Raw genomic sequence first — 23,870 nt, 5'->3', positions numbered from 1 at the left:
GCTGTAGATACCGCCGCGCTCACAATGGACACCCACATACAAAACAACATCACATTGGACAATTCAAACAACACACACCTGACACCCATACACCCATACACACACCACACCCACACCACTATAAAACACACACCAACATTACATGCAACTCTTTACAAACAACAATTACTGGCAGGAGATTGACACCAAGACCACTGATACAACTAGAGCCACACACTATTCACACCTGTACACCACTCACGCACTACACATCACACACCCCAACACATAATCCAACACACCCTCACCAACACACCTGAAACAGCACCCATGGCACCACAAAGACACCCCTGTTTCACAGAGAAGGAGCTAAGGGCCATGGTGGAGGAAAGTGTCAGGGTAGAGCCACAGCTGTTTGGAGCACAGGTGCAGCAGATATCTATAGCTAGGAAGATGGAGCTATGGTGGAGAATCGTGGACAGGGTCAACGCCGTGGGACAGCACCCAAGAACTAGGGGTGACATCAGGAAGAGGTGGAATGACCTACGGGGGAAGGTACGTTCAACTGCAGCAAAACACCAGCTCGCGATCCAGAGGACTGCCGGTGGACCCCAACCTCCTCCACCACAACTCACAGCATGGGAGGAGCAAGTCTTGGCAATACTGCATCCTGAGGGCCTGGCCGGAGTCAAAGGAGTCAACTCTCTATCACTACTACCCCCCTACCTGCATGCCATCACATACCCTCACTCCCATCACTCCTACACTTCCCACACATCCCACCATCACATCTCACTCATCCCAATGCCAAGCCCTGCATGCTGTACCAATGCATGGACACCACTCCCAGCCCTGCATGGGCACTTATCACTAAAGCATGCACACTATAGAGAATTACCTTTCCCACCATACACTAACATACACAAGTGAAAGGTGCCAGGGCAAATCCAACCAAAAAGGGGAAGCCACGGATGTACAGTATGTCAGACACAGAAACCATAACACATCATTTACATCCCCACAGGTACCCCAGCCAATGTCAGCGGAGAGGAGGTGCCAGCACTATCCAGTTCCCTTAACTGAAGAGGCCCACAGTGATGACAGCAACTCTGGTCTTCAGGATCTGGATGACCTACCTGGCCCATCAGGGACCACTGAACAGCCGGTTACCCAGGCCCAGTCGCACACCACCACAGAGCCTCCCCCATCACCACCACAGCACCCACCCAGTGTACCCATACCTCTGTCCCCAGGACACGTCAATCAGCAGTGTGTCCATCTCTACAGGGACCCCAGGGCACACCTCACCCCCAACACAATCAGGGACCAGGGGTCAGTAGGCATACGGTTCAGGGAAGAGAGGCAAAGGCCAACACGGACACTGGGAGAACTGCTGTGCACCGGGGGTGGACAGGACCAGGGAACCAACTCTCCAGGAGGCACTCTCCAAGATCCTGGGAGCCTATCCACATTCCCAGAACACGATGGGCCACATCCGGGACAACGTACAGGAGAATAGGTAGGTGCAGGAGGGACAGTACCAGGGGATCAGGGAGGATTTGCAGGCCATTAACAACACCCTGATCTCCATTGCAGGGGTGCTGGGAGACATGGCCAACATTATGAGGGAGACAGTCTCACACCAGCGGGCCCCTGCCACTAGCCAGTCATCTGAACAGCCTTCCACTTCAGCTGCTGCTAGTGGCCTGGAGGCCCTGCCACAGGACTCGCAGGCCACCAACACCCCTCCCCGGCAGAAGGTGAACCACCCCGCAAACGTTCCCTGTGATCCAGACAGAAGCCACAGACACTTGCAAAAACCCCGCCAAGAAATGAGACTCTCCTGATTGTCACCCTTGTGTCCCACTCAGTCACCCTGTCCACCTTGATCTGCCAATGCTCCCCTTCCTATGTCCCCCTGGACAATGCACCTGTGCTACAAACAGACTGGAACAATCCCTGGACTTTGCTCCATCATCACCACATCCCATTGCACTTGCCCCTCCATATATTAGTACTTCAATAAACACCCTTTGAAAAAAAAACAATTTTGGAGTATTTCATGTATATCAAATATGTATTCATTGTAACAGGTACAAACATTCCAAATCAACTGTACAGAGAATGTGCATAGGTTATTGACCTGTAGCTGGCTGTAGTGATCACACCAGGAGTATATGTCAGGTCACCAACATCTGCAAAATTAATTGCCAGAGGGAACAGTAAGTGGGCATAGAAGTTGAAAATATCAGCATGCCATTGCCACACAAATTAAAACAAAAGTAATTGAAATGTGAAGTAACACTGTCCTACCTATGTGTCATTGGAAGTATTGTCGGATCACATATGTTCTGTTGTCGTCATTCTCATACTCTGCCTCCTCATCCTCACTGTCCACAGGGTCTACTGCTGCCACACGGGCATCTCCAACCTCCTCCTCCTGCAGGAACGGGACATGGCGTCTGAGGGCCAGGTTATGCAGCATGCAGCATGCCACCACTATCTGGCAGACTTTCTTTGGTGAGTAGCACAGGGATCCACCTGTTAAATGGAGGCACCGGAACCTGGCCTTCAGGAGGCCAAAGGTCCTTTCAATTATCATTCTGGTTCGCCCATGTGCCTCATTATAACGTTCTTCTGCCCTTGTCCTGGCATTCCTCACAGGGGTCAGCAGCCATGATAGGTTTGGGTAACCAGAGTTACCTGCAAATATTGAAGGACAATATTTAGCCACACACTATCCTATATGGCCCACACCATACCCATACACCAACATATACTGGGTGGGAACCAGGGCTCAACTATTAGCCACACCCTGTGTCTCTGTAGCTGGGCCATCACATTTGGGATGCTGCTACTGCTTAGGAAAAAGGCATCATGCTCCAACCCAGGATACTTAGCATTTATGTGGGAGATGTACTGGTCCACAAGGCACACCATCTGCACATTCATAGAGTGGAAACTCTTATGATTCCTGAACACCTGTTCATTCTGCCTGGTGTGGGGGGGGGACAAATGCAATATGTGTTCCATCAGTCGGCCCAATTATGTTGGGGATATGTCCCATTGCATAAAACTCAGCCTTCACTGTGGCCAAGTCTTCAACCTGGGGGAAAACAATGGAGCTGCACATGTGTTTCATCAGGGCAGACAACATTTTTGTCAGCACTATTGAGAACATTGGCTGTGACATTCCTGCTGCCAAGCCCACTGTCACTTGGAAAGAATCAGTTGCCAGGAAATGGAGTACAGATAGCACTTGCACAAGAGGGGGGATCCCAGTGGGGTGTCGGACAGCAGATATCAGGCCAGGCTCCAATTGGGCACAAATCTCTGTGATTGTGGCCCTGTCAAGTCTATAGGTGAGGATAATGTGCCTGTCCTCCAGTTTTGCCAAGTCAACCAGGGGTCTGTACATGGGGGTATGTCTCCATCTCCTATTCATCCGCAGAGGTAGGAATCAAAGGGACAAAAGAGTAAGGACCGGGTCACAAACTGAGCAATAGTACTTTATATCCTGTATATATGTAATGGGTCATTGTGATTTGTCCAGTATGTGCTAATATCACCTGTGACGCAGCATTATTCCAGGGCCTGCCCCCCCCTTGAAATGGCATCCACCTGTCCTGTGTGGAGGGACAGGTGGAAGTGAACTAATTCCACTGACACTGTGCGCTGTTGCAGGATGCGGCCCGGAACCGCCATGCAACTCCTCGTTGGCTAACATTGGGCCCTATGGGTTACAGTGGCCAATGGTGATCTACGCCGGCAGTGACGGTATGCACCGCCATGGACGTGACTGCCATTTTCTATCTGATTTCTCACTTGTAACCTGACCTTCCATAGGAGAGGAGCTTCACTGCATGTGGTGCTGTGACCTGTGTCTGGAACCTGCCATGGCCCGTTTGACCGGGGAAAGGGCACCAGCCTTCACTTTGGAGGAGTTGGAGTGACTGGTGTATGGGGTCCTACCCCAGTAAGGACTGCTGTATGGGCCTCTAGACCAACAGATGAGTACACTGTGAGCATGATGCATGTGGCCTGAATGCATGGAGTTCTGTGTGTGAAGGCCTCGTGTAAGGGGGTGGGTGGATGTCCTCTTGGCGGCAAACAGGTTGTGTGCTGGGCCATGTGTGTGTAAATGGTGATGGAAAGGGGTTCCTGTGTGTTTTGCCTCTGTGGGTCAGCACCCATCAAAAGAAGGGTTTATGGCGTGCCATCGCCAAGGATGTGCAGACCCTGGGTGTCTATGGCAGGCTGAGCACCCACTCTGACAAACGTTGGGAGGACCTGAGACGCTGGGCACAGAAGGCGGCGGAGGCCCACCTGGGGATGGCCTCCCAATGAGGAAAGGGTGCTCGTCGAACCCTGACCCCCGGGATGGCCCGCATACTGGTGGTGGCCTATCCTGATCTAGATGGCACTTGAGGGCATCACAGCAGCCACAAGGGGGTGAGTACAGTTCCCACCATTACAACTTACGCATGGTAGGGTGGTATCCGGATGTGGTATATGTGTCAGTGGGTGCCCCTAGGCCAGGCCTGACATTGCAGGGTAGGTCCCCTGGTGGCTAGGGTTCAGAAGGGAAAATCTTGCTACGTAGCTCGTAGGCATCCACTACTGGTCAGGGCTGCGTGGGTCCCAGTTGTGCTGCATTTGGTGGTGTGTGCCCCTCCCCATTCCTTGGTGACTAACTATTTCTCTGGTAGTGCAATGCATATTGTGTAGGCCTGTTGCCTGTGTGTGAGGGTGCTGTGTACCCCAACAGTGGTGTTGGTGTAGCCACTGACCCAGTGTATCCTTTGTCTCTTTCCCTCCCTTTTTTGTTTTGTCATCCTGTCTTTATGTGCATTAGCATCATCTGGCGGAGGAGCAGAGGCACCGGCGACTGAGGGAGCTGCATCCCACAGGACCCAGGAGGCAGAGTCCACCGATGCAAAGGGCACCAGTGGGACGGAGGGTGAGGGGAGCACCACAGCAGAGACAGTTCAGACACAGGTACTTCCTCCGATGGAAGCTCCCTGGTGGTGGTGGACACTTCTGTGACCACCCCAGGTACAGCCGCCACCCCCACACCAGCACCACCTTCCCAGCAGCCCCTCAGCGAGTTGCCTGTGCCCGCTCACCCAGGAGGGTGGGCATCTCCTTCACCCCGGCACCTCAGACCCTGCCCTCCCCCAGTTAGCTCTGCTGCCCTGAGTGAGGAGGCTATTGACCTCATGAGATCCATCTCTTTAGGGTAGTAATAATTGTGAATGCCATCCAGGGGCTGGCAGCCCAGATGCAACAATCTAATGCATTCCTGGAGGGCATTCACACTGGCCCAACAGAGATCGATTCAGGCTCTGGCCTCCTCTCTGATGGCAGACATTGTCCCTGTTTCTACCATCCTCCCTCCAACTTCCACTGCCCACTCCCATTCCTCTGAACCCCAACCCATCCCAAGCACACAGCCAGACAAGCATGCACACAAGACAACACCCAAAAGTGTCACAGGCAAACACAAGCACCACACTTCATCCCACAGGCATTCACACAAACATCATCCAGTTGCAGACACAACAACATCAACTGTTTCCACTGTCTCCCCCTCCTCACCATCTGCCACCTCCTTCCCAGCCACGTCTACACTCACACCTGCATGCACTACATCAATATCCACTACCAGCATCATCACCACACCAAGCAGAACACACACCTCACTGGCAGACACCTCCACAACAGCCATGCACATGTCCCCTGTGTTGTCTCCCACTGTGTCTGTCCCTCCTCCTAAGGCTCACAAACGCAAGCACTCAGACACCCAACAGCCATCCACCTCACAACAGCATACAGCCCATGCACCTGCACCCATATCCAGCAGACAGACACCTCCAACAACCACTCCCTCAACCTCCACTCCCATTCCTTCTCCAGCTTCCTGCCCAAATGTCCCTAAAAAACTGTTCCTATCCACCATTGACCTCTTCCCTACCAACCCCCCATCCTGCACGTATGACCAGGGTATCACGAACCCAGACAAGCACCTTAGCCATACAGTCCACGGGCCCAGTCCTAACCGCACCCACTTGTGGTGGAAAGTGATCCAGGCCACATGTACTGAAGGCGAAAGGAGCCTGCACCGGCCAGCCTAAAGGGGAAGGAGACTGGCCCAGCAGGCAAGAAGGGCAAGGAGCCTGCACCTGCCACCCTAAAGGCCAAGGAGCCTGCACCAGCAGGTAGAAGAAGCAAGGAGTCTGCCCCAGCAGGCAGGAAGAGCAAGGAGCCTGCACCAGCAGACAGGAAGAGCAAGGAGCCTGCACCAGCAGACAGGAAGAGCAAGGAGCCTGCACCAGCAGGCAGGAAGAGCAAGGAGTCAGCACCAGCAGGCAGGAAGGGCAAGGAGCTTGGACCAGGAACTGTGATGGATCCCCCACCACCAACTATGGTTGTGCATCCGTCCAAGGGTGCAGGGGATGGGCAGGAGCCTCCCTCCACCAGCAGCACCACCACTGTGCATCCGTCCAAGGGTGCAGGGGATGAGCAGGAGCCTCCCCCCACCAGCAGCACCACCACTGTGCAACCATCAGAGGGTGCAGGGGATGGGCAGGAGCCTCCCCCCACCAGCAGCACCACCACTGTGCATCCATCTGAGGGTGAAGGGGATGGGCAGGAGCCTCCCCACACCAGCAGCACCACCACAGTGCAGCCGTCATAGGGTGCAGGGGATGGGCAGGAGCCTTCCCCCACCAGCAGCACCACCACAGTGCAGACGTCACTGCCAGTGGACGGTATGTAATCCTGCCTCCATGGGCTGCTGTGCGGCCTGTCCACTCCAAAACCAGTGGGGAAGACACCCACTCAAGAGACTGTGACCTTGCACTCCCCAGGACCAAGCACAGGGCATGTTGCCCTGTCCAGAACCAGTGGGTAAGACACCCACATGAGAGACTGTGGCCCATCACTCCCCAGGATCAAGCACAAGGCATGTTGCCCCATCCAGAACCAGTGGGTAAGAAACCCACATGAGAGACTGTGGCCCATCACTCCCCAGGATCAAGCACAGGGCATGTTGCCCCCTCCAGAACCAGTGGTCTTGTTACATCTCCCGGCTGAGGTGCCCCCGTACCCCTGAAGTGCCTGCATATTTACCAACTGATGCCCCTGCAGTGTTCTCTCCGTGTTGAACCAGGTGACATGTGTGGCCTTGGACTTTGGCCTGTGGCCATGTGGCCCACGCAAATTGAGGACTGGGCTGTGTCCCTTTTTCTGTGAATATGGATATATCTATTATCTTGCCTAACTTATTATTTCTACTGTGTTGATCTTATTACAAACACTTTGGCGAAATCGTTTTGTCCTTGCATTATTCTGCTAAGTTACAGGGTAAAATTGTTTTTGTAATGCATACGGTTGAGTGTATGGTGTGTGTGTGTGGGGTGTGTGTTGTGTGTCTGTGTGTCACTCTCTTTTTCCTCCCACCTTCCCTTGAGTGCTAGGTGGCTGTACTCACCATCGTCGTCTTCACCGGCGTTGGTGTTCGTGGTGGAGCAGAGCGTAGAATATCATTGGAAAAGCATGCAGTTTGGGTTCCATGGCGGCGTGGTTCTTCCCTGTGTCTCCAAAGGTGAGTCCTTTCACTTCTAAGGGCTGTTTCCGCCAAGCTTTTGATGTCGTTGGTATCACCCCGGAAAAGGTGGCAGTTTCCTGTATCTTAATATGGTGGGCGGAACATTGACTTCCGCCTGGCTGTTGACGGCTACCGCCGTGGTGCCTGTTGTTTCCGCCCTGGCGGTCGGTGTGGTACATTGGCTGTCTTTCGGACATCTTTCCACCATGGTCATAATTTGGTGGTAGTTACCACCAGCCTGTTAGCGGTATTACAACCACTTTGTCACCGACCGCCAGGGTCATAATGAGGGCCAATGTCCCGACGTCCCCCTCACTTTGCTCCAGGCTGCCGTAAGGCCACAGTGTTTGCCGCACCTCGCACCCAGGACAATAGCAGCTGCTGCTGCTCGTGCCCGTACAGGGCTCTGTGCCCTTGCACATGAACAACACACTCTGCCCCCATGCTCAAGCTAAAGCTCTGAGCTCAAGCGCAATGCCATTTTTTACAAGAAGTGAGGAGTTTGTTCTAAAAAGCATTTAAAGAGATATTAATGCATACACCAAACAGAAAAATCATGAGAAAAACGATTCCCTGCCTCCACATGTTAATAAAACATCAAATGCTAAAAAGCAAACAAATATTCCATCAAAAACATATTAAATTACAATTCATGCCACAACAATACCCAAACATTTGGTATGAACCAACAGCATACAATAAAGACCCACCAAATTCACATTCAGTTATCTCACACACACCCTCATAAACTCAAATATCTGCTCAGAAACAGCAAACAAAAGAGGAGGGCGATGAAGGTCAAGCAGTATTTATGGGACTAAACATTCTAATTTCACTGTGATGTTGTAAAGTTCTATTTAGAAGCTTTTAATGATTTGCTGCTCAGAAGGAGTAAATATAGGTTTGATGCATATCACTAGCCTCCTGTCTGTCTTGAAATAAAATCCTCAGATCTTCTACTATCAGAGTAAGCAATGAGAATCTTCTGAGCTGGTGCTTTCACAGAGTGCACCGAGACCTCGTGGAGCAGCTGCTATCTGAGTGAGCACTGAGCATCTCATACCCTGTGGCTATCAGAGAGAGAAGCAAGAATATTCAGTGCTACTACTATCAGAGTGAAAAGTGACAATATTCTGTGCTGATGCTATCAAAGTAATCAGTGATAATGCCTCCATTGCTGCTAACTGAGTGAGCAATAACAATCATTGGTGATGTTGGCATCAGAGCTAACTAATTCCAGCTGCTGCTGTCAGAGAGAGCAGTGAGAACCCGCCAAGTACCTGCTACAAGAGGTATTTGGGAGAACCCGCCAAGTGCCTGCTACAAGAGGTATTTGGGAGAATCCTCCAAGCTCTTGCTACAAGAGTAAGCTGGAAGAATCGTCCAAGCTCCCGCTACAAGAGTTAGCTGGGAGAATCCTCTCAGCTCCTGCTACTAGAGTGAGTTGGGAAAATCCTCCAAGCTCCTGCTAAAGGGGTGAGCTGGGAGAATCCTCCAAGCTCCTGCTACAAGAGTTAGCTGGAAGAATTCTCCCAGCTCCTGCTACAAGGGTGAGCTGGGAGAATCCTGAAAAGCTCCTGCTACAAGAGTTAGCTGTGAGAGTCATCAAAGTTCCTGCTACAAGAGTCATTTGGGAGAACCCTCCCAGCTCTACAAGAGTGAGCTGGGAGAATCCTCTCAGCTCCTGCTACAAGAGTAAGCTGGGAGAATCATTCAAGCTCCTGCTACAAGAGTTAGCTGGTAGAATGCTCCCAGCTCCTGCTACAAGAGTGAGCTGGGAGAATACTCTACACTCCTGCTACAAGAGTGAGCAGAGTGAATCATCTGTAGCTTTTACTATCAGAGTGATAAGCTGTTGCTTATCTCTGAAAAACCAATGTGAATCCCCCAATCATCTGATGTCAAAGTGACCAGTAAGAATTTTCTGACCTGCTGCCATTAGAGTGAGCAGTAAGAAAAGGTGAGCTTAAGCTACCAGAGTGAGCAGTGAGTACTATAGACAGCTGCTACTACTATCAGAGCAGATGAGCACCTCAGGTCTGAGCAGGCTTTGCGTTATATTTTCAAACCCACAGATGTTGCATTCTAAATCCGGTGGCACGGTGTCAAGCCGCGATGCAGGTGGAGCATTGATCTCAGCCACGAGGCCAGCGGTGCGTTGTTTATCAGCCGCGTTGTGGATGGTGCTTCGAAAATGTCCCCACATGGCAGTCTTTGCGTGGATTTCTGTCCTTTCTACCAGCTTGCCCTCGCAAGAGCCCAGGGACTGGATAGGGCACCAGTTGGCAGAGCAGGAGTCTCACCAGAGAGTCCAGGTGCTGGCAGAGGAAGTCTGAGATGGTCCTGATTTTCAGGGGTTTTGCGTCCTTTCTGCCTTTGAAGTTGGCAAACCAAGGAAAGTCTCTCTTGTTTGTAAGATCCTGCCTTGCCCAGGCCAGGCTCTAGACTCACACCAGGGGGTTAGAGACTGCATTGTAAGAGGGCAGGCACAGCCCATTCAGCTGTAAGTGACCACTCCTCCCCCACTCTAGCTCAGATGGCTCATAAGGATATGCAGGCTATATCCCAGCTCCCTTTGCCTCACTATCTAGAGGGGATTCACAAACAGCCCAACTGTCAAACTGACCCAGACAGGGAATCCACAAACAGAATGGTTTAAGCAAGAAACTTAACTAAACTTTCTAAAAATGGCACTTTCAAACTAAAAACCAACTTTATTAAAAGATGTATTTTTAAATTGTGAGTTCAGAGACAGTAAACTCCACATTTCTATCTTCTCCCAAAGGGAATATCCACTTTAAAGATATTTAAAGGCAGCCCCCATGTTGACCTATGAGAGAGATAGGCCTTACAACAGTGAAAACCGAATTTAGCAGTATCTCAGTGTTAGGACATGTAAACACATCAGTACACGTCACACCTTTAAAATACGCTGCACCCTGCCCATGGGGCTACCTAGGGTCTACCTTAGGGGTGCCTTATATGCATAAAAAGGGAAGGTTTAGGCCTGGCAAGTCGGTACACCTGCCAGGTTGAACTGGCAGTGCAAGCAGGCACCCACAGATAATGCAGTGACATATGCACTTTAGCACTGGTTAGCAGTGGTAAAATGCCCAGAGTCCTAAAGCCAACAAAAGCTGGTCCGAAAAAATAGGAGGAAGGAGGCTAAAAGATTGGGGATGACCCTGCAAAAAGGACCAGGTCCAACAGCTACAGATGCACTGCCACCAACCATTAGCCAAGTCTTGGCTTTGTTATGAAGACAGTGGTCAGCCATGATGATAGGAGTCCACCTCCAAACAAGTCTCTGTTGGGGAACAATGGACAAAAAGCTATGCAGAGACCCTGCTAGAGTATTTGTGGCACAATTGTCCTACACAGGAAATCATATCATAAATTGATAGCATGAGAAGCAAGAGGGCCCTTGGCGATAACACCATGGGCTTTCAGCCCCACAAGGATGATTCACTTTTCAATAAACCTTTAAAAAGTAAAATGGGGCAAATGTAAGGGCTACAGAAACAATCTGCCAGAGTATGCATAAACCTTATTAAGCCTACCCACTTCATTTCTGATATTAAAGCACTCCATTAGCTTCTGTATAGCACAAAGGCCAAGCCTAATGTCCTCTGACCTGTTCATAAAGTATACCTATACTCAGGCGTAGGATACTTATAGAAACTAGCACCAAAATATGCATAGCTAGAAACCTTCACTTTCTAAATATACAATTAATTATCCAATGAACCTTAAAAAAGGCAGTAAAATGGAGGCAGATCCTTGAGAGCACAAGGTCCAAGATTATGGAGCCATCTCATGCTGACCCTGAGAACTGGACCCGACCACATTCAGCTCAGAAAAATCTGAAAACAGACCTATGTACCATGACAACTTTCACTTGATCTCTAAAGACAAAGGCAACAATTCAATATATAACACTGTTCTCACTCACCTAGTTGAACCCTAACTTTTTCTTTAGCTACATGACTCTGGGCCTCATTATGAGTTTGATGTTCATGAGCCTGCCAAACTCACGGTGGCAGTCGGAATGCCGCTGCTTTGGCGGTCCGACCACCAAATTACAACTTTGGCGATCGGACCACCAAAGGACCGTCATTGCTGCCAGGAATATGGTTCCTGATGGTATGACGGCAGTTGAGCTTGCAACCAGCCATGGCGAAGCTGAACTCAGCATCGCCTGGCTGATTACAACCACTCTTTCCGCCAGCCTTTTCATGGTGGGGAGCCCACAATGAAAAGGCTGGTGGAAAGGAAGTGCTGAGGGCCACAGGGGGGGGCCTGCACTGCCCACGACTATGTAATGGGCAGTACAGCCCCCCCCTGCCCAGCACCATGTGCATTCAGAGGGTGCTGGAGTGTTAGGATATTGGCCTATGTCATAACAATGTTCCCGATGTTCCCGCTGGTCAGCCTGGTGGGAACATTGTAATACACTTGGGGGGAACGTCACCACTATGGCAGCAGCGTCCTCCCCGTGAGTGTGGCAGTCCCTTGGTGGGACAGCCAAACTCCTAATGAGGCTCTCTGTCTTTTTGTCAAAGTCCCCAGTGCTTTGAAGTAGCCAAAAGATGATACCAAGGTCTATGTAAAATGTCTAAATAAATAAATGAACTCAAGACTCTCTTGAATCCAACTCCAAAGGCAATGCTATGTTACAGTGCTACAGGATGTCCAAGAAGGCAATTGACACTCACATGGAAAACAGCACACTAAGGGGCATATTTATACTTTTTGATGAAGAACTGCACTAATGCAATTTTGCATCAAAAAGTTTAGCACAAGCTTGCGCCATTTCTGAGCGCCAGACGGGCACCATATTTATGGAATGGCGCAAGCTAGTGCAAGGGGTGGGCTAGTGTAAAAAAATGACGTTAGCCAGGTGGGGGGTGGCGGTATGGGAGAACGGAGTTTTGCACGAAAAAATGGCGGTAGGCTGGTAGAGGCAAACAAAATGCCTATAACCAGTCTAGTGTCATTTTCTGACACAAAACCATCCATACCACATGACTCCTGTCTTAGAAAAGACAGGAGTCATGCCCACCACCCCAATGGCTAGCACAGGGTACAGTGTCTCCTGGGCATGACCATTTCACCCTGTGCCATGCAGGGGCCCCAAGTTGGGCCCCCAATGGCACTTTAATTTAAAAAAACATACTTACCTATACTTACCCTACTTACATGGGATTGGGTCCCCCATCCTCTGGTGTCCCTCTGGTGTGGGTGGGGGTGTTCCTGGGACTTGAGGAGGGCACCTGTGGACCCATTCCATGGTGTTTAACCATGGAAATGTGTCCACAGGACCCCTAACGCCTGGTCTGACCCAGGCGTTAAATAATGGTGCAAAGCAAGCTTTGCACTATTATTTAGCCCCTCCTCCCACCTTTGCGTCAGTTTAGCACGGGGGATAGATATGGAGCTATGGGGCTAGCATCATTTTTTAGATGGGAATGCCTAGCTTGCTTCTCATTGACGCAAGGTAGGTTCAAGCATCTAAAAAATGGTGAAAACTCCAATAATTTGACGTTAGACGTGTCTAACGTCAAAATATAAATATGGAGTTAGTTTTGCACCGAACTTGAGTCAAAACAAATGACGCAAATTCGGCACAAATTGAGTATAAATATGTCCCTAAAAGTGAACGGAGATGGATTGACATGTGAGTCATGAGAGGTGGACATCCTAACATTGTGAGGAAAGCTGTAAAGGATACAGTTCCTATATACCACCTTTTTGCTTGGTTGATGATATTCAGAGTATATAGGTGTTTGGTAGGACAAAAGAGTCTGAATGAAGAACAATATTACAGATAGGCTTGAGCACATAACTCATCAAGTGCTGGATGTGGGACAATGGACCAAGCATGATGCACCATGCAAACATGGACCCATGGGCCAATTGAGCAAGGGCAGTTTCCATATGGTCAAACACAAATTTGCCTCTGGATAAGATTAACAGGTTCTAAATAAAGGCAGCCACCATATGGCCTAAAGACAATGAAGTGCAAGGTAGTGGATGCCCAGATGTGGTGTCAGTGTTCTCTGTGTCGCAGCACTCAAGCTGTATCCTACTGTCAAGGCTCAAATGCCTCAAAACTAGTCTGGTGTGTCTTACGTTCTTGTATTGTGGGAACTGGACCTGGCAGTTTGGGTGAACTGTTCCACCTGGAGCAGTACCATCACTGATTTACAAATGACTGATTTTTGTCTGAGGTGACAAAGTGGGCAAAGAAAAGATGGACTGGAATATGGTCCAAGTAATTGCCAATACCTGCGATTAGTTTAAGCATTCCAGGCACCAATTTGTTTTCTTCTGGAGCACATGAAATGTCAACTATTGAGTTTTGGCCTGTGTAACGTGCATCAAGTACACATAGGTCCATGGACCAAGTGGTTAAGGGCAGTTTCCATATGGTGTAAAATAAATTCACCTCGGAGTAGGATTTATCGGGTTGAAATGTCAAGGGCAGTTTCCATGTTCCTAAATTTGTAAATTGCAAGAATTTGTTCACTAACTCACAGTAAAAGTACAAGTGAAGTTTCAATATAATAGAGTGCACAGTTAACCAAGGTAAAGAACAATGCAGTTTCCTGCAGGGTGGAACATTGGAAAATGCAACGATTGGGTTTTCCCACACAAACAGTGCTGACCAGTAGTGCATTTGATGACACAACCACATGGTTTCAAGCTGATGTATGCATGTGTTGAACCAGCAAAGGTTGAGCTTGTTTGTTGCCATTAGGTGGTCTCTGTGGAATTATTCTCCTCTTCTTTTACACCATGGGTTTTTGTTGTGAGTGGTATTTTCCCCCAAAAGATTTTGTACAGTCAATACTAGTGTTGGCACAGTGCATGGTAGGACTGTTTGGTTACATATAGTTATCTATGTGGCTGATCTCCTGGCCCTTCTTATGACTTGTCTGCCTAGTCCTAATGCCCTTCTGTGACTAATGTCCTCTGTTCAAGGTCCTCTCTGATGGATAGCCCTAGGGCTCCTCTCAGACTGATGACCAGGCATCTCTGTGACTAGAGTCTCCAAGGTCCCCCTATCACTGATATTCACTGGCCCTTTGTGGCTCATATTCCCTAGCTCCTCTGGGACTCTCAAATCAAGGGCTCCTCTCACTCTGCCTGATGCCCACAGAACTTCCCAGCTCCAGATTAGAGGTGGGCAAGCCACTGAAGGCTCAGCCACATGCTTGACTCTGGCTCACCTTGAGGTCCTCTTGGACCGTCAATCCCAAAATGAGTCAAGACTGTGTGTGGTTTCTGCCTGTTCCCATGCACTAACATCATGGGCCAAACATTAAAGACTGAGGGGCCTGTTCCAAAGGTAAAGTTATGCATTTAGAGTTGCTAGTAGTATATTTACTCTCACACTTTTGAACAACTACAAAGTTTACTATTTTGGGTGATTCACAAAATCGAGAGTAAAGTTTATCAAAAGTGTAGGCACACGAGTCTTCAAAGCCTGAGGGTGGAGGTGGAGCTAAATTTATGAGTGTACTATTACTACCACCAAAAAAGGAACAGCAGTAATTCTGGCACCTGACATGGCCAACCAATGATACTGCAACACCCTCACATAAGAAATGATGGAGGCAGGAACCCCATAGGGAATAATGCTAAATTGAACAGTTCAACTTTAAAAATATATGTAAGATGAATTTAATGTTGAAAATGCAAATATAATTAAAAAAATATATATTATGTTATCAAGTACAGTATTTTGATGGCCTTTTTAATTGAAAACTAATTAACTATAATTAATCTTATCAATAGCTTTTTCTAATTATAATACACAATAAATAAATACACACATTTTAATTTAGGTGGGATGTTTTTAATACATCGCTAACAAAATATTGTTGATGTAATTTAATATATAAATATTAATTACTTATTTCAAAATTAAATATTGTTTTCTTAATTAAATATTACAAAATACGAAAAATATCTTTATTAAAAATATAATTGTAAATTAATTTTAGATACTTATTTTAAAGGTAGAGAAAAAAAACAAAAAAATCCTACATTATTAGTAACTCAATTTTAAATGTAAATTCCATTATTGTGGAAAATCATTAAAAAATATATTTTACTGAATTTGAAATTAAGCAACAGATCACCAGCTAAAGCTAACAAATTATATTTTTATTTGGTATTAATAATTATTCAGAGTGATGGGTGGAATTCATGAAAAGTGATCTAATTTAATAAAGTAACATTCGTTATTTCATTCATAAAGTTATTGAAATGATTTCAAATAAAACAGAATATGTTTTATTGTTATATGATTGTTTTACATTACTTTACATTTATTTATATTTTTAGTAATTTTAAATAATTTATTTTAACAATTTTTGTTACTGGCTTTTAAGTGGCACCCTCCATTATTTGCTGTTTTGCTATGTCTATATTTAATAGTGGTTGCTCATGTGTGGTGCTAGACTTACTCCAGCTCTGAGATGGAGTACATTTATTACTGTTTTAAGTCCTTTTCGGCTGAAGTAACTTTCAAAGTGCAGTTTGTGAATAGGAACAGGCTTACTCTTTTGTGAGTGGATGGTTGCATGTCCCTCCCTGTCAGAAACTGGTCTCTAGTTAGCAGCGGTATGCACCCTGTCCAGATTGGGACCACAGTCCTAGTCAGGGTAAGTTAAATATATGACCTAAATTAACCTGCATTCCCTCTCAGGTAGCTTGTCACTGAGCAAGCAGGCTTAACTTAGAAGGTAATGTGTAAAGTATTTGTACAACACACATACAACAATCACAATGAATCACCACAAAAAGGACTCCACACAGGTGTATTAAAAATAGAGATTATTTATCTGAATTGACTGAGACCAAAACAACAAAAATCCAATGACTATTAACTTTTAAAAAGGTATTAAGAATAAACGCACTTTTTACGGGACTCCTTTTAGAGCCTTTAAGATATTTTATAAGAGTATGAGTGTTCTTCTGTGAGGAGCGCAGTGAAGACTAGTTGGGGCAGTTCGGGACCGGCCTGGGTATGGAATACAGGGTGTTTGCCTTCCTAATCCAGACAGTGCAGCGGAAGCTCTGAGGCTGCTTAGGCCTCTGCTGTCCAGGAATGCACAGGCGCAGCCGCAGGTTATGAGCGAGGTGATCTTGAGTAGGGCCGGTGCAGGGGAAGGAAGCAGGGTTGCGCCCAAGGCAACTCACCAGCTGGGAAAGATGTCTAGCGCATCTCTTTCACTTGGCAACACGGGTGGGGGGCTGCAACAAAGCCACTCCGAAGTCTCGAGGAAACAGGTGGCAGGGTACAACAAAGCCGCTCGGAAGTCTTGATGAGAAAGGCGGCGGGCTGCAATGAACCTGCTCCGAAGTCTTGATGAAATGGGCAGCGGGCTGCAATGAAGCTGCTTCGAAGTCTTGATGAAACGGATGGTAATGTGCAATAAAGCCGCTCCGAAATGAAGCCGCTCTGGAGGTCTTTGATGTTCTGGACATCTTTAGTAGAACCAGGGGCAAGCCCTTGGGGTCACTCTGGGGGTGATTGTTGATTCCTGGGTTGCAGGGCAGAGAGCAGCAGGCACCAGGCAGCTCAGCAAGGCAGAACAGCAGTTCCTTGAAACTGTCAGGCACAGCAAACTGGCGACCCTCCAGCACAGCAGTCTTTACTCCAGCAGAGTTTTCTTGATTCCAGAAGTGTACTGATTTTAGTGGGTCAGAGACTCAGTACTTATACTAAAAAGTGCCTTTGATGTGAGGGGTGACTTCAAAAGGTTTCTGTGAAGTGCACAGGTCCCCCTTTCAGCTCAGCCAAGGCTCCAGACTATCAGTGGGGAGTGGGGTATTCAGTCTCTTTGTGTGGGTGTTGGCCACTACCCTTTGAAATATAAGTGGGAGTCCTCCATAACCTCCTCCCCAGGAACACCCATAAGTATGCAGATGAATGCAGATGCAGTTGCGTATCCTGTGTTGTAGGTGTCTAAAGGCAATGCACAAGTGTAGCTGTCACCAGCACAGCCCAGACATGTATTGAAGATAAGCTATAGGCACACAGGACAGTGAGGGAAGAGAAATGGCCACCTTCTAAAAGTGGCATTTCTAAAATAGATGGATATACAGTATATCACTTTACAAAGGACTTACAAGTAAATTAATTATGCCAATTGTGGATACACCAATGTTACCATGTTTTGGGGAGAAGCACATGCACTTTAGTACTGGTTAGTAAAGTACTCAGGCCCAGATTTATACGTTTTGATGCAAACCTGCGCTAACGCAAGTTTGCGTCAAAAAGTATAGCGCCAGCTGCCATATTAATGGAATGGCGCAATCCGTCGCAAAGGGTGGGCTAGCGCAAAAAAAAACTGACGTTAGCCAGGTGGGGGTGGCGGTATGGGAGATGGGTGTTTAGCAACAAAACATGACGCTAGGCTGGTTAGAGTATAAAAGATGACCAGATTAGCGTCATTTTATGGCGCTAAACCTACCATGCCTCATGACTCCTGCATGGGAAAGGCAGGAGTCATGCCCAACACCCCAATGGCCAGCACAGGGGACAAGGGTCCCCTGGGCATGGCCATTACACCCTGTGCCATGTATGGCATTAAAAAAAAGGTAAAGATTGATTTGCATATGGCTGGGTTCAAACTGAGGTGGCATGGTGAGCAAAAGAACATTGGATTAAACACAGCTCTGTGACTGGGGGTGAGTGTTTGAAAAGTTTCAACACCGTCCACCATCCTTTTGTGTCACTTATATATTACCCCAATTGACAGTGCTGGGTCAGAGTTCTCCTACCTACCCCCTTATAGGTGTATCATAGTCTTCATTATTTCATTGTATTTGTGGATATATCAGGGTTCCCTGACACAGCGTTCTGCTCCATTAGTTAATGTCATAGTCCCCGCCTCTGTCGTCCCAGCTCACTCCATTACTCTGTCCATCCTCTACCCCTTCCTCATGGGGTGTCCTAGGTGTAGCACTAGGGGATTCAATCGATCATTTGTGGGCACTCTATGGATGCTCCTCCTCATTTGTATCCTGAAATGCCGTCAGCAGCGTTGCTCATGTTTCAAGTAGTCCTGCATCTCTTCACCCCGCCAGCTGGCTTTCATGTGTACCTCTTCTACAAATGCCCACTCCATCGTGTCCTCAGCGGCGGTTCCTCAACTATGGCGGAGGAACATCGCCCCCCCCGCCAGCAGCTGCAAAACTTTGAAAACAAAACAGTAATAAACAATGTTTAGTATTGTTTTATTTTTAAAGGGTCTGGGCCATGGGGATGACGAGCATGATTTTATGATTCTCATGGGGATGACGAGCATGAGTCTCAGGGCGGCCAAACACACATGCACACTGAGCTCTCTCCAACCAGGCACTGTGTTGCTGGGTTGGAGAGAGCAGGTACAGGTTCCCGGTCTGTCTGGGAGCTCCAAGTCAGGGCGCTCCAGCCAATCGTTATGCTACTCTCATGCTGCTGGAAGCATGAGAACAGCATTAGGATTGGCCGCAGGGCAGGCTGGGAGCCTGTGCCTGCAGTGCAGCCTAAAGACCAGCGATGCTGCAGGGACTTAGGAGTCAGGTAAGTTTATGTGTTTTCCAAAGCATTTTCTCCTCTTTGGGCTACTTTACTTCGCCCCCCCCAGGAGACAGTGTAACAGCCCCTCATCTACGGTTATGCCAGTTACCGTGCTCAGTTGTTGGAGCACTGCTGCCCCAAATGCGCGCACCCTGGGATATGTCCAGGCCATATGTAAGAAGTAGGCACAATCCATCCCACACCTCAGGCATTCGGCATCTCTGTCCATGTACACTTTACAGAGTTTGAAAGGGGTGAAGTGCATCTGGTGGGCATAGTTGAAATGTGTCAGTTTCAAGAAAGTATTACGAGACCTTTCTCACCAGTGCACCGGCCATCCACCACTCTCAATCTGACAGCGGGCTTCATGGTACCCCTCCCCCAGGCCTAGTGGGCCCTGGGGTTGACCCTCACTCTGTCACACTTAAGTGCCCTATAGAATGAGAACACAAGATGTTGCACTAGTCTCGGCAGTACCAGTAATGTCTCTGTCTACTGTGGTGTATCTGGGAATCCTGTCCAGATTTCCCTTGCTGTGTTTGCTATCTTTACATATTGGATGAACAGACCACCCCCTAGAGAGCAAGCCTTTCTAGCCTTCGCAAAATGTAAGGAACCGCTACCCACGGTATAGGTCTCCCAACATTTTGCATCCCTCCTCCCTCCACTGCGTAATCAATATATCTGTGCTGATATTACTACATGGTATCAGTACCCACATGACCAGCTCCTCAGCAAAGAGGTGTTTCTTCACCACTCTACGAATCATTCTCTCCCAGATCTCTGCGAACTGATGAACCATTCATGTGAGGTGACTCGCCACCCTTGACCCTCTCATAAGTAACTCCATCAGTAGAAAGGCACCACAGGTGCCCCTCGGCAGGCATTTGTTCCCTGTTATCTTCCTCCATGACCCAGTGCGCTGCATGTTGCAATTTGGTGGCATAGTAATAAAGCTCGAGATAGGTTAGTCCTATGCCATCCACCTTCAAATCCAATTTAAGTAGCAGTAGTGCCACTCTACTTCTCCCTTACCATACCAGTGGGAACAAGAGGCTGTCTAGAGTCCTAAAGAAGTCATGTGGCAACATGCACTACAAGTTCTGAACTATATAAAGGCATTGGAGCAGGAATACCATGTTTGCCAGGGCTATCCTCCCCACAACCAATAGGGGAAATGTGTTCCAGAACTGGGTCTAACTTGTCAACCCACTCAGCAGCGGTTAAACATTATAACGGTGCTGCCCCTCCAGGGTGTAGGCAACCTTAATGTCTAAATGTCTGAGGGTGTGTGCTTCCCACCGCAGCTCCAGCTGAGGTAGGTCACCTTCAGGGAAATTACTTGTTTTGATTAATTCACACACCGTCACCATTCCAACATCTTCCAAGTGTGACAACGGGAGCCACACAGCATCCTCAGGTTGCTGTAAATAAAAAAGCACGTCATCTGCGTACAGAGATATCAGATGAACCATGTTCCTGAGTGTGATCCCAAAGGCAGCCATGTCCCTGTGAAGCTTGGCAGCCAAAGGCTCAAGTGCCAAGGCAAACAACAACGGGGATAGCAGGGAACTATGCTGCATTCCTCCTTGTACCTCCCATTCTTCAGATACTATCCCACCATTGCGCACTCTAGCTCTAAGAACTTTGTACATAAGCCCCATCCAGGTACAGAAGTTAGGCCCGAACCCCACCCGTCGCAGAACCTGCATCAAGTAAGACCAGTCGAGTGCGTCAAACGCTTTTGTAATATCTACTGGTTCCAATACAAATTCCCCACAGGAGTGCGCTACTGAGTGCAAAGCATGTGCAAGCTGCCTCAAATTCATGGCGGTGCTGCTGCCGGGCATGAAGCCACACTGGTCACCGTACACCAGTGTCCCCACCACCCCATGCAGATGCTCCGCCAAGAGTTTGCACAATACCTTTGCATCTACATTGAGCATGGTGAGGGTTCTATTTGACCCCTTTCCCCATGCCTCCCTGAACACTTTCAGGACAAGTTCTGCCAACTGTGCAGCAAAGGTTGTTGGCAACCTCTAGCAAAGGGCCCCGCTTTGCATGTTGGTGCTGCCCAACACTAACATTAAAGGCAAGTGATCTGACAAATATCGGCCCAACTATGAAGCCGATTGCACATCTTCACTCAGTTCTGCAGTCCCCAACGCACAGTCTAATCTACTATATGTGCCATGTGTGATAGACAGTGGCGGCCAGTAATTTTAAGTGGGAGGGGCCGGGAGAGGGGGTAGGTTACAAACGCACACATACACCTCACTCGCACCCCTCCATTCACACACTCACTCACCCACCCATTCACAACACTCACTAACAAATACACATACATTCATACAAGCACACACGTACCAAACATTTAAAAAAAAACTTACCTCAGCAGCTCTGACAGGGAAGCCTCGGAGGTCCCAGGAGGATTGGGGCTGCTGCTTTCACCATTGGCTAAATGAAGGTTAGCCAATGAGGGAAGGAAGCAGTCCCAATTTGTCACAGAGTAGGATGGGGTCAGTGAGACTGCTGACCCCATCCCACTCTGTGATTAGGTGTCACTGATTGACACTAGGCACTGGGTGCTTCAGGGCTTAAAACTGAAGCACCCAGGTCCAAAGCTCAGGCAGCCAGGAGTCTGCGCATTTAGCCCATGTCCAACTCCTGGCTGCCTGACCTGAACAAGACAGAGTGCCTGTCAGGCTGACTTTTGTTCAACCTGACAGATACTCTTCAGGTCAGGAAAAAGGTAGGGGTGTGTGGCCCCTCAGCCTGTTTGGACAGGTCGCTGCTGGTGATAGAGTGACAACAGTATTCCCTCTTGGTTCAGGTTCTTTTCCTTCCATATGTCTTACACCCCAAACTGTGTATGGCGAGTCACAATGCGTCCGTCATACCAGGTATGGTGGAGGGCCTGGGGGTCACCAACCCACAGCAACCATACATCCATAGCCTTCGTCAATAGTGTTTGCATGCACTCATAAAAATCTCTGTCTTCCACTTTAGGATCATACACATTTAGAATACAGATCTCCGTGCCATCTATCATTCCCTGCACCAGGACATACCTCCCACTGTGATCACCTTTTGAGTAGGTTAACTTAAAATGGACTCCCGGTGCCACCAAAATAGCCAAGCCTCTAGCATAAGTGGAGTACTTAGAGAACAACTGTCCCCTCCATTTTTTTTTTATTTGTGTGCTTCCTCATCCACCAAGTGTGTTTCCTGCAAGCAGGCGATACTAATCCCTGGACAAATATGACAGCAAATAGCTGTAGTAATTTAGCAGTACTATTGTAGTACTACTAAATCTACTACAAAATAAATGCATTTTGTGTATAGGGTCTAAAGAATGATATCATGGATCTAAAACAGGAGCGAGAAATCGATACCCACTTAGTGGCTGAATTGCACAATGTGGAATCATAAAACATGGGATCAATTTCGGCTTCTTCACTTGATCAAACTGTGTGATACTAGGCAAATATTTCATTTCATTGAGCCTCCTTTTTTTCCTTAGTACCACATAGGAAAGCATCTTCAAATATGTGAGTGCAAGATGAGCGGTGTAGCACTTTGTGTTTGATTTAACAGGACTATAATAATATTTATATATAATAAGAATCTAGTCCAGACGTAGGGAACACTCTACAATAGACTTCACTATTTAAATGTCAAAATTTTTAGGGGTCTGCTTGCGTTGGGGCTCTTGTAGAGAAGCCAAGGTCTGGCTCGGCCCAGGCTCTCCCTGGTAATCTGTTCGTCGCTCCACCTCTACTCTAGGCCTTTCTGTAACTGATGCCAAAGAGAGCTCCCACGTGACTGCTATCCCAGCGCCCCTCTGTGACGAGGAGCCAGATATTCCAGCGCCCGACTCACCTGTGGTGCTGCTCCAGGTAGCCTTTAATGTGCTCGATGACACACCCATGCTCCCCCACAACTCTCAGGATGTCGGTCATGCTGCCCATTGTCTTAATTAACTCCAGGGAAAATATAAAATTGTAGCGAAAAAATGTCTTTGTTAAGAATCAAAGCTCCACCGTCGTTGAATAGTCGCAGGTGCCTGAGGAGAGAACAAGGCGGCTCTTTCTTAAAAGTTTGAGTCGGAACTGTGACGGGGAACTGAGGGCTCGTCTTCGAGAGCACAATGCAATGCGCACAAACAGCGAAACGAAACTTTCAGAGAAGGAAAAACGAAACTGAAGTGTAACCCTTTAACCGCGTGCACAGACTTGTGAGTGGAAGGAGTGTTTACTAAACACCACAAAAAACGTGCTCTGGCAATACGACAACTTCATGAAACATCACAGTGAGCATTGGGCCAGGGGTTTGTGGGCCCACTGGACCCCAAGTATTAGGGCTGTCTTTCACTATCCAGCCATGGTGCAAATCGTGCAATGGCGTGTATTTTTAATAGTTTTATTGCAGCTTTTGCAGATTGAAAATACGCGTCCAAGCTTGTCAAAGGTCGTAAGTGCTTGTTTCCCATATATACTGAAGATAACACTGTTGTTGCACATACTGTCCCTGTGTTGCATACACTCAATGCACAAATCCTAAAAAAAAGTGAGGGGCTAACCAGATCTGAGTTAGACAGTATGCAAGTGACATAACGGCGTGTGACATCATTATGCATGATCTCATACCACATAACATCACAGTTTGTAACATCACAAGAAGTGACATCATGGCCCATGACAT

At 47.9% G+C, this 23,870-nt stretch overlaps 1 protein-coding gene across 1 annotated transcript in view; it reads right to left on the bottom strand.

Annotated features, from left to right (window-relative positions):
* The window catches only part of LOC138301157 (uncharacterized protein PF3D7_1120000-like), a 47,881-nt gene extending 24,550 nt beyond the window's left edge, over nt 1-23,331 (bottom strand). Inside the window, exon 1 of the mRNA XM_069241337.1 lies at nt 23,049-23,331. Within this exon, the coding sequence (XP_069097438.1) occupies nt 23,049-23,137 (89 nt within the window). The 5' untranslated portion in view covers nt 23,138-23,331. The remainder of the gene's footprint in view (nt 1-23,048) is intronic.
* Nucleotides 23,332-23,870: the final 539 nt, after the last annotated feature.

Source organism: Pleurodeles waltl, chromosome 6 (genome assembly GCF_031143425.1).
Source record: "Pleurodeles waltl isolate 20211129_DDA chromosome 6, aPleWal1.hap1.20221129, whole genome shotgun sequence".
NCBI lineage: Eukaryota > Metazoa > Chordata > Amphibia > Caudata > Salamandridae > Pleurodeles > Pleurodeles waltl.
Note: the sequence above shows the minus strand (reverse complement) of the source record. Positions and strands in the feature narration are given on the sequence as shown.